The 11,624-nt window shown below is 41.5% G+C and overlaps 1 protein-coding gene across 1 annotated transcript; it reads left to right on the top strand.

The window, feature by feature from the left end:
• Nucleotides 1-669: 669 nt before the first annotated feature.
• NME5 (NME/NM23 family member 5) lies at nt 670-6,431 on the top strand. Its single transcript, XM_061352082.1, has 5 exons — nt 670-836; nt 2,414-2,619; nt 2,949-3,049; nt 4,038-4,156; nt 6,193-6,431. Exons 1-5 carry the CDS (start codon nt 684-686, stop codon nt 6,277-6,279), a joined length of 666 nt encoding a protein of 221 aa, XP_061208066.1. The 5' UTR covers nt 670-683; the 3' UTR covers nt 6,280-6,431.
• Nucleotides 6,432-11,624: the final 5,193 nt, after the last annotated feature.

Genomic DNA, 11,624 nt, shown 5'->3' with positions numbered 1-11,624 from the left:
TGGTGGTTAGGGGGTCGTGAGGATGAAGGCCTGTAGTTCCTCTTCATCACCGCGAGTAACCTCTTGCCTTCACACGGACTCCATAGGGTTTCGGTTCCTATCCAAACCTCAGGGTCAGTACAAGCCAGTTTTATGTATCTTAAAGCAGAAACTTGTCAAGTTTGTAAATGGTGTTACTCTGGCTATCTTTTGTTCCTTTTCTTTCTATGGATATTATTTGAACAAGAGCATCTTAAATATTAAGCTATGAATCTTATCTACTACAATTCTGCCTGGCAGCTGTAACTCCTACAATTCTGCTTCACCATTCTAGCAACTTTGACTCCTACGGTTCTGCTTCACCAAGCACAGCGACTGCTTCAGCAAGCAGGCACAATGTTAACCCTTTATTTCCTGGTATCAATAACACTTCCGTATCTATCTCATGTATTGTCCTAGTGAAATGTTAGAGCAGTTTACATCTTATTTACGCTGACTATATAATATATATTATAACTATAATAACACTGAACTTTTGGCTTCTTTTCCACAAAGTGCTTCTGCACTGAGAAATGGGAGTGGGAACTATAGAGCTAACTAACCCAGAATAAACCTCACATGGCTTTTGTGGCGTGGGGGTGACCCTCTCTGCTCTTACACAGTGAAACTCCTGCCCTGGTGTCATTGCAGGGGGAAAGAGGCCGATGACGTCCAGTTTAGAAGCCGAGATGCAGATGTTAATGCCTGAACCTCAGGTTTTTGTGGAAAGAACTCTAGCTGTCATCAAACCAGATGTTGTTCATAAAGGAGAAGAAATAGAGGATGTCATTCTCAGGTCGGGGTTCATGATCCTTCAGGTAACAGGCTCTAGAGAAAATAACTGCACTTTGTAAGTCAGAACAATACTTTAGCAGCTAAGCAAGTGATTAAAAATGAACTTACATTTTTCACATCATCAGCTGTTGCTGCCAGATTCCATTTTACTGGCGCATGGAATGAGACAGACCAGACTGATGTGTTTGCTGACACGGAAAACACAGACTGTGTCAACAAACTCTGCTTTAGCGAACACACGCCGCAGTGATGCGGACTCCCTTCCGAAGCAGAGCGTATGGTGGGTTTGCAAGTGGGCCCTTGGGGCCCTGACGGATGTAACCGCCAGCCATGTGCGGTGTGACCACCGTGTGTCACTGTGCCGGTGGGCATGGCCTGTACGGCCTGCGCTGCCCGCTGCCAGCCAGGACGCGCTCCCCGCCGCGCTCGGGCACTGCCCGCCCGGGCCGGCCGCTGGAGGGCGCTGTGCCCCCGCTCCTGCCCCGGCCTCGCCCGTGACTGCCCACAGCAGCACCGTCTTTTTCCCCTTCCTTTTTCCCTTCTTTTTTCCCCTTCTTTTTTTCCCTTTCTTTTTTCCCTTCTTTTTTCCTTTTTTTTTCTTTTTCCTTTTCTTGCACCCGCTTTTCCCCATTTCCCCCCATTTTTTCTATTACTTCCTTTTCTTTCATTTTTTCCCATTTTTCTCCTTTTTCCCCCCTCCCTTTTCTTCCTTCCTTTTCCCCCTCCTTTTACCTCCCTCCTTCCCCCCCCTTTTCCTTTTTCTCCCTCCTTTTCCACGTTCCTTTCTTTTCCTTGGAAGTGCAGTATTTTTTCTTATTCTTGCAAATTCCCCTTTTCCATATTTGTTCTTTTTTAATTTCTTCCCTTTTTTATTTATACGAAACATAAGACAAGAAAAAGGAGATTTGTTTGTTGGTTTTTTTTTAATGACAAGGTGTTTATAGCATCTTCTGACATCTGCAGTGAATTTTGGCACCGAAGTCATTAGGAATCAGAATTCGTGGTGCTCTTGTGCTGCACCAGTTCAGGCTCACAGAATGCACTTCACAGTAATTCTCTTAATTCTCTCTTCTTGACTGCCCTGTGCCTTCTGATAACCTCCCAAACCTATCCTGGTCCTAATCCTGGCCACATGTGGGTAGGTAGCTATTGTGAGACTCAGAAAGCCTGAAAAATAGAACAATTGCATAAGTACCAGTGTGGGCAGAAGAGAAAATGGTTTAAAAGTAGAACATTACGCTGGAGCAGGCGAATAATTAAATCCTGCCCTTGTAATGCTCTTCCACTTTCTCTGTGCGGTGCCCTGACTGTGCTTTAAGTCATCCAACAGTTATAAAATGCTGTAGTTTGGGTAGGCTAAAAACACACCTTATTCAAACAGCCTATTTGTCTGCTTAATTAACTTGGAAAACTCTTGCTCTTTGTTACTCTGTGTCTCAGAGAGGATCAGATCTTGGAGAATCAAATTAGGCTGGGAAATGGCTCTGTGTCTGTTCTGCATTTGAAGATGTGACACAGTACAGGACTGTATCTGAGGTAGCAAGCTCTCTTCTTATAGCAAGCCTGTGTTAATTCTTTGTTTCTCTTTTCCACTTTCTAGAAACGGAAGCTGCAGTTAAGCCCGGAGCAATGTAGCAACTTTTATGCAGACCAATATGGAAAAATGTTTTTTCCTAATTTAACAGCCTATATGAGTTCTGGACCAATAGTCGCTATGGTTCTTGCCAGGTATCGTGCAGTCTCATACTGGAAAGAACTGCTTGGACCATCAAACAGCATAAGAGCTAAGATAACGCACCCTCACAGGTAACTCATGGATTGGCCTTAGGAAGCCAGCAGGATCTTGTAATTCTCTCAATTGAGGCTAGAATTCCTCTCCTTTTTGTTTTTATGTTAGACATACAGATTTGGGGTGACTTCAGACTCAAAGCTTTTCACCTTTGTTCTTTAGTATGCAAATTTCACCCATTTAATGGGGAATGCTGAGTGCATAAACATATTTTAGATAGCTAGTTATTTTGTTGAAAGCCAAGATCAAGCCAGTGCCTTGTTAATGAGTCCATATACATTGATTTTATATGCTCCTCGCAGGGATTTGCAGTTGCCTACCAAGCAGTTACTTTTCTTGTTCTTAGCTTGAGAGCAATCTATGGGACCGATGACCTGAGGAATGGGCTTCATGGCAGTCGCAGCATTTCCACAGCAGAAAGAGAAATCAGATTCATGTTTCCAGAAGGTAAAATGGTACAAATAATACGCTGCCAGTCTTTGGAGGATAGTGTCCTTCCCTGTTACAACTTCTCTCTGTCCAAACTCTAGATACAATTGGATTTAGAAGAGGTTGGGCTTGTTTGCTTTATGAGAATGTGTGAGTCTTTATGCACAAGCTTTTCTGCTAAGGAAAGGCATACCAAAACTTATCTGAAGAACCATTGTTGTTACAGGGATTGCTTCTGCTTTTCAAACTGTGGTCTGGGAAGTGGAGCAAAGCTGGTAAATGAGAGGAAAGGGGAAGGTCTTACACTCTAGCACATGCTTGTGGCATCCCCCCAGGGTTGTCTACTGGCTTGAGAAGACTGACTCTTCTTGGACTCAGGCTGAGTAATTCCTGTTCAACAGCAGCTGGATGCCCTCATGGTGCAGTTCCAAAGTTAATATGGAATTGCCAGAGAAATGTGTCATAAAACCTTAAAGGGCTGGGAGAGGATCTCTTGTTTGTAATGTAGGAGTTGAATGATGCCTTTTCTCTTGACAGAAAAAACTTGGGGTTTTGTCAAGTGTATAGGTTTAATGAAAGATGTTGCACTTCCCTACAAACCTTACCCATTATAAAGCATGTCTCTTCTCCTCACCCTAACAACAAAGCAGGACTCCAGGTAAGATTTTTAGGAGTCTTCAGAAGCCAGCTGCAAGAAGGAAGTACTAAACATGGGATATACTGTTTCTCTCCTGCCCCCAGTGCATCTTCAAGGATATAGGTTTTCCCCAGATGATCTGATTTCCTTCTCTTTCATAACTGGCTATAATTAGTAAGGTTACCTCAGGGACATTGTAAAGGGGTTTAGGTAGTTTCTTTGCAGTTTGTTGTGGGAGAAGCTATAAAAACCATTATGTATTATTAACTTATTAAGGAAAACAGAAACATGTATATAAACAACCTGTGGAAGAATGCCTTTTTTAATCACTCTACAAGCTGCTTCCCAACACCTGTTTGCTCATTACAGTGATTGTGGAGCCAGTTCCAACTGGACAGAGAGCCAGGGATTACTTGAACTTGTATGTAAAGCCCACATTACTAGCTGGGCTCACTGCACTGTGTAAAGAGAAGCCAGCAGACCCAATGGTATGTAGAATAAATCAGTGTTGTGCTGTATGCTTTTTGATACACCTACTTTGTGTTAAGGAAGTCCCTGTATATAGGAAAGCTACTCATTTGTGCTGTTTTAGCTACCTGTTAATGAGCTAATCAAATAGCATTTGCCTTTCAAGACATTGATTGGTTTGTTAACAGATGTAATGAGGGCCAGCAGTGAAAGAAATCAGCCTTATTAAGTGATGGGGAGAGGGGGTTTGGGTGGTTTCTGTAAAACTTGAATGTGCAGTTGTTACAGATGGCTGGAAAGGTAAGCATGTATATGATGTCATGTAGAAGTTTTTACTTCATTTACTGTTTCTGAGGTGAGTTTGAGTGAAATAACTCTCATATGGTAGATACTAAGTGAGATTAGATGCTAGTCACACTGGTAGTAGTTACACAGTTGAGTAAAAAACTATAGAGTTCTTAGCAAGGCTGTCTATATTGTGTCGTGCTTGTTTAATATTAATCCTTCATTTGAATAACCTATTATCTTGACTATTTATATATAACTATTATATGCAGTGTTGATAAGCATTCACTTGAGTTGCTCCACAGTTCCTCATGAAAATGAGTTATGATTCTTTGAAGTGAAACCCATCTCATGTAGTCAACCTGATGTGCAGAAAACTCCTCAGTCTTCTTGTGACCCCTCTGCAGTTATCAAGCTGATGCATCTTGCCCTTTTCTTGCATATTATTCCTTTTAACCATGGATGTCATTCAAATTACAGTTCTTAGTAGAAAGCCTAGAGTTAATTTCCTGTTGTTTTGGTGGTGTTTGGTGTTTTTATCAGTCCCTAAACAAAATTAGCTTTCTTTCATCTGGAAAAATATGGTAAATGTTTTTGTGTGTTCTTAAAGTTCAAGTCCTTCACACTTGTGCTTCTTTACAAATGTAGATAACTCATCAGTGTGACAACTTAGTGGCAGCTGTGGTGGATTCTAGTTCATTATCAGGTTTTTAATCAACATCACTTTTTTTACAAGATACATTTCAGAAGAAAAGCCTGAAAAATAATTCAGAGTTGTTTCTGTGTGATATACACGAGGTCAGATTAAATGTACTTTGATTGTTCCAGCTTTATAACCTGTTCACTTGATCTGGATGTCTGGCGCTGTTACCGTAGAAATCTAGAAAGCAGAGATGAAGGAGTCTTTTCATCCATCCCTTTGCCCAAAGGCCACACCAATTGTAGCTGAATTTGGGGTGATTCTTTTTGTTTTTACCACCAAATAGCCTTTCTAAGGGCTTTTGGGTTTTTCTGTTTGTGTTTGGTGATAAAAGGAGAGCACTGCTTACCTTACTGGTCTACTGCCCTATCAGTTCTTCCACTTCACAGTAAGCTATGAAGTAGCATTCCAGAAACTAATAATCAACAGCCTTGTGAAGTAAATAAGGACGTGTTAAAAACATCTCTTTACAAGTGGAGAAATGGAGGTAAAAGGTTATTTTGCCTAAGGCCAGGAGTGGCAGATGAAATTAGGCCATTCTTCCCTTGCTCATTCCTATGTAAGTACAATGTGCTGGAACACTTAAAAGATGAATTTCAAGAAGTAACCATGTTTGGGGTTAATGTTTTAGTACTATAAGGTGATTTCAGTGCAAAAGGCTGTCACTTTTAATTAATTAATTCTTAGCTAAAGTATCTCTAAGTGTTACCATGAGTCGTATTTCATTAAGCAGTTTCATGCCTATTGTACAGCCTCAGTCCAAAATAGAGCTGGCCAGGTTATTTGAAGTGTGGATCACATGTTCTTATACATACACAAAGATAGACATTGCCAGAAGTTTTCTAAAGGTCAGTGTGAATAGTTCAAAAGCAACATAAGCTGTGAGGATTTAAAAGAACCCTTTGAAAAAAACCAGGTTATTTTGTGTGTCCATTTTTGCTGAAAAATCTCAGTTTCACAGCATGGCAGGAGAGTTTCTGGATCAGGTTTCAAATAATGCTTTTAATATTCTCCCATACCCTTAACAGAAAACAACAGAACACTGAAAGTGCTTGGGGTTTTGTTCCACAGATCTGGCTTGCTGACTGGCTTATTGAACACAATCCTAACAAACCCAGGCTACAGCATCATGGCACTGAGAAGCAGCATCAGGGGTGAGAGCTCAGTGGAAACCACCTTAAGCATTCCAAGTTCCAGATCTATGTTATAATTTTCAGTGTACCCCTTGGCTATGTAATCAATATTATCTGAAGTTAATGTTACTGTCATAACTACTCATGTCTCTATGGAATAAATAACCTTGCGCTTAACCAGGGTGTAACAGTTGTAGTTTCTTTTCTATTGACAAAGTGAATGTAGAATCACAGGATACATTTATGGTTTGAGGTGATTAGAACAAGAGGAGTATCTCAATAGGTGTGACTTAGCTGCTATTCTCCCCATTTATCTTGGCTTGGCTGTTTGGGGAGAACAAAATCACTCGCACCAGTGCAGATTCCCAAATTACATAGAGCTGGCCCATGCTTTGGGAAACTGGGAGTTGTGTTTGGCATTGTTTTAGCAGACACCAATTCCATGATGAAGGGAGGTATTGGATGTGACTTAGAAAACAATTACTGGAGGTGTATTAACAGCTTTAGTATCTTAATTGCTGATTGCACCACCCAGCTAAGGTCACTCTTGAAGGGGATTCACTTGAGCCTCGTGTATTTTGTCAGAATGTAATTTGAAGGTCCACTGAATGTACCTTTCCCATCTTGGTGGCAAAAGGCATAGTGATTATAAATCAGTCTTTGATTTCCATCTGAAGCCACAAAAAGGTGTATTTTAGTCAAGGACTAATGCTGTCTTCCAATATTTGTGTGAAAGAAAGGTGCTTAATTGGAACATCTCACCTGAAGGGTGCTTTTTGCTCTTTAAAGGTATGCTGATTCCTGTTGTGTTCCTTGTATTGTTCACACGCTTGAACTTTAATGTGGTCTGTTTTAAGAATGTCAAGGAAATGGGTTAGGGGCCATGCTGTTGAACAGCAATGGGTTAATCCCACACTATTACCTTTTCTGAAGTAACTGGACTGTGTTTTGGGGGAAGGTTTGTAGAGCTTTAATTTTCGCTGTTAACTTCAAGCTTTGTATCTTATGGTTTGGTTGGGAGAGAATGTCATTTTCACAGCTCTGAAGCATGAAACATCAGTGTGCTTGGTTAATACCAAACAGGCACTTCCAGAATTTGTTTCATCAAAAACTTCCTCCCTCAGCTTATGGAATTATCAGAAACATGAGTCATTTGTAATATTAAACTGTGTTTAATTGCTTATCCTCTCAGTGGAATAAACCACTATTGCCGGCCCAGAGAATAAACCTCAGAAAACTGGTCCCTACAGTACCGAGCCCTAACAAGGAGAAAGAAAGCCCAAGCCCTCAGATACAATGAAAAGTGTGAGGTGATTAGAAATACACTGAACAGATCTGTTTAGGAGTAATTTGCCTATAACTATTGCCCCTATATGTATCTGACTGCCCCAATTCCAGGGCAGTTGCACTTTGTGGTTTCCTTCAGCCAAACTAAGACATTTATTTCTTTTTTGAAGATTCAGAAACTAAAATCTGTTGAATTCACAAGGCACTCTCCTGTACTTTGTTAGTTACTATGGCATTTGCTTTCTTATTCTGATAACAAAAAATAACAATAAATGCTTAACAATATCTCCTTTATGCTACTGGTGGAGTTTTCAGTTTTGCTTTTGTGACAGTCCTGTGGGGTATTGTATTGGTAGAAGATCATAACTTCCACAGAGAGTATGTGTCCTTACCAGGAGAGGTAGGAGAAAGGGAAAAGCAGCTGATGTTGCAGCTTTATAACCCTCACAATATAAAGTTTCAGTCATTCAAGTGTATGTCTGTCATCAATTTGATCAATATTAGAGGTGACACCTTCAGTTGCTGACTGGTGTTCACTTCCATTTTTCCAAGGGAAAGGTAGAAAAAGAGAAGATCTCTTCATCCCCCGGGTGCCATCCAGACTCCCTGTCTCTGTACATTAGACAAGTATTGATTCATCAAATCTCACAACTGAGATCTGAGGAGCCTGCATTAATAAGTAGGATGTGGCAGGTCAGTGCTGGGGATGTAGAGTGGACACCAGCCTGGTCCCCTGGGGGTGCTGTGGCACCACTGGAGAGGCTGGTGAAGGATGTGCTGCTTACACTCCTTTTGGTCTTTAGGTTTTTATTTGGTCCAGAGTGGTATGAACTTGGCTGGTGTTGTAAATCCATATCACAGAAAACACAGCTTTCAGTTCATCTGTTTTCCCAGAGCTGTCTTACTATTTGGTGTGTCAGCAAGGTAAGCTGCTGCCTGTGGGAACGAGTGACCTGTCTTCTCCCTCTGTCGAGTCAAAATAATTCCCTTGCTGTTGAGTTTTATTGGGTATTTTTAACTTGGAGGCAGTTCATTTTGGTTTTACTGCCTGAGTGCTGAGATAGAGCTATGTCCATAAAACCAGCGGCTCGGTCTGTTTCCCATAATACTGTTTTTCTCCTGGAACTTTGCTTGTTGTATGCTTGCTATTACCTGCACTGGGAGTTAACTCTTGGAGCTACACAGATGGAGCTAGTCTGAAGTATGATTGTCCAGCCTTCCTGTCTCATAAGGGATTTATTATCTTTAAGAGAAGTTAAACCGACAGGAACTTCGAATATAAAGATGGCAGAAAGCTCAATTAAAGCCATTTCCCCATTGTCAACATTAAGTCAGAGCATTCAAGCATGCCAAGCTTCAGGAATGAGTCGCTGTTCAGAGCTTAGGACTTTCATTCAGCAACTTTTAAGTAGAAAAAGTGTTCCATGAGGGTTTGCAAATCCTCATCTTTCTCATGTAAGAAAAGAGAGGATTTGTCTGTCTTCCTTCAAGCTATTAATATTGACCATCCTTTAAACAACAGTTACCTAACCAAATTGGTCCATTGGTGATGAACTGATGGACGTTTGTCTCATGGCACTGCGTGAGGGGAAGGAGTAACTAAAACTCTCTTTTTCAGTGCTGCATTGTAGTGATAGATTCTACAGAGACACAAGGGTCATGTTAATGATGAATTCATCAAGTCGGAGCAGTCAGATGAAATAACTTGTGTTACTCTGGACAGAATATGTTGCTTGGTGTTGGTGCTACCCAACAGCAGGGGATCCTGTGAAACTGCTGTGGTTTTCCAAATTTCTTTCTAAAAAGAATGTGAAGAGTAATTATTGTGTTGGAAAGAGGCTCTTTACACATCATAAAAAGGTAACATGCAATTGCTTTTACATTACCCTTTCCTTTTAGATGGCAGTGAGTGGATTTGTTCCTGGATTAGAAATAGGTCTTCAGTCCTCTCTGCTGATTACCTTCTGCTTTGCTTTACTCTAGGAGACTGAGCTCAGACCAGCGTGGCAATGTCACAAGGGCTTTCACAGAAAGCACGTACTTTCTTGTTCTGCTGTTACTGAAATAGAGAAACTTGGTATCTTTTGGATGGTAAATCAAGAGCAGCTGCCTGTACCTAGAAATCGCACACAGTCTGGATGAGCTCCTCTGGGTGTGGAGTGTGTCAGCAGCATGACTGATGTGTTGAGTCCCCATGGGAGGATGCCTGTCAAATGATTGTTATGCTGCCTCCTGCCAGGGCATCATGGAGGAGATGCCATAAACTCAGGGGAGAGCCTATTATTGGTCCTCTGAGTCAGAAGCCAGGCATTGTTGTGAGGCAAAGCAGTTGGTGGGAGAAGAAGGCAGCTCCCAGACAAGTGAGTGAATGATACTGTAATAAAGATAACACTGAAGGATTAAGAATTCAATTTACTGCATGTGTTTTACAGCCAAGGGAGGCGACGCTTTCACACAAAGTACTTCATGTAGTGCCTTGCTGGGTGCTTGCATTTGTCTTGTGTGGCATCATATGTCCCCTGAGACACCTGATTCATTCTTCTGAGGCACCATTGTTTAAAAAGTAAGACACTGGTACAACAGCTGTAACTTTTTTGCCATCTTTATTTAAGACTTTATTTAAGTCTTCTCACCTGGCATCTCTGAGCCAGCCTGGATGGATCTTATATGTTGTTAGAGAGAATGGCAGGAGGCAGTTGGGTGCAGTCTGTCAGAGAAATCGCATATGAACTCACCCTAAATCCAGGGAATTTTTATATGCAAGAGCCTAATTTGGCTCAAAATACTCTTGGCTTTAGTAAAGTACTCTGAAACCACCCATGCTTCTTTATCATCTATTTAGAGTTGACACCTAAGCTCTCATTTCCTTGCAATGGGACGGCTGGTTTTCTGTTACATTCCCAGAATCCATGCTGATTGTCAGGGTAAGGAATTCTGCACTTCCAAAAGCAACATCTTATTGCCATGCTGGCTGTCGGTTCTTATCTCTTTTAGGGGTTGTAAAGTCTTTCCTTACTGGGTGGCATTCCTGCTGCAGTGTGAATGGCAGCAATGTCTTGTACCAGTTAGTTTTGTGTCAGGCCTCATCCCTCCATGTGAGAAAATTCCCAGCAGCATTTAACGCACGCGTGCGGATAAACCTCCTGCGTGCCCCATAAAGTACTTTACTATGGGCAGTATAAAGCAGTCATTACAGGGCGATGTTTAAACTTCTGAGATTAACACAGTCTCTCAATTGCACTTACTTGTTTTTATAATGTGTAATTTAGCAGCTGAACCATGGAGAGTTCTGGCGTAGCAGCGTCTTCTTAGAAACAGTGCTTCCAACGGGGCCTTCAGCTTGCTTCGTTGTAAATTCAGAGCCATTTCATTCTCTGGTTAAAAGAAAGAAGGGAAACCAGACCACTTCTGGGAGCTGCACACATGGTATGTTATAGAGTCTGAAATGTATTGTTGGATGTTGGCATGGCACATTCTCTGCTCCTGTTGAAAGCAAAGAGTTTGTGTCAGATTTCTTTGGGCCAATCCTATGTTCTGCATGGAGAGCACTTTGTTACTTGTCATTTTCTAAGGCAGGTGCAATGGTATTTTTTGCCTGAATAAGAAAAGTTTGATCAAGCCTCTGTTTGAAAAACAGATGCTTTATTCTGTGGCCACCACCCATCCAGATAGCCCTGGGATCATTCCCTCCTGCTTTCTACTTCCAACTAAACTATCCCAGGAGGCTGTTTCAGAATCCTGCTATTTCTTCAGGGGTCTTCCATGTAAATATACTGCATTGACCAGCAAAGTTTTGACCGTGACTGTCTTTGTTTTGCAAAGTTCTCTTGTAAACAGGCACCACGCTGGCTGCCCTGAATAGCACCATCGGTGCAACTGAATGGGAGCCACAAAGGCATAGGAAATGAAATGTCCATTCCGTTTCCTATTCATGTAAATGATAGTTTATCGTGCTGATTATTAGCTTCATGTAGTCAGGATCTGTGACTGTTCTGAAGCCTTTTATTGCCTTTTTTTAATGAACTGCAATAAAACTTTGCCTCACCTGAGCGCTTTCTCAGTGTTGAGGCATTCTCCAAACTT

This window comes from Neopsephotus bourkii, unplaced genomic scaffold, assembly GCF_033783945.1.
Source record: "Neopsephotus bourkii isolate Nb327-2 ecotype Australia unplaced genomic scaffold, CSIRO-AGI_Nbou_v1 NB_620, whole genome shotgun sequence".
Taxonomy (NCBI): domain Eukaryota; kingdom Metazoa; phylum Chordata; class Aves; order Psittaciformes; family Psittacidae; genus Neopsephotus; species Neopsephotus bourkii.
Note: the sequence above shows the minus strand (reverse complement) of the source record. Positions and strands in the feature narration are given on the sequence as shown.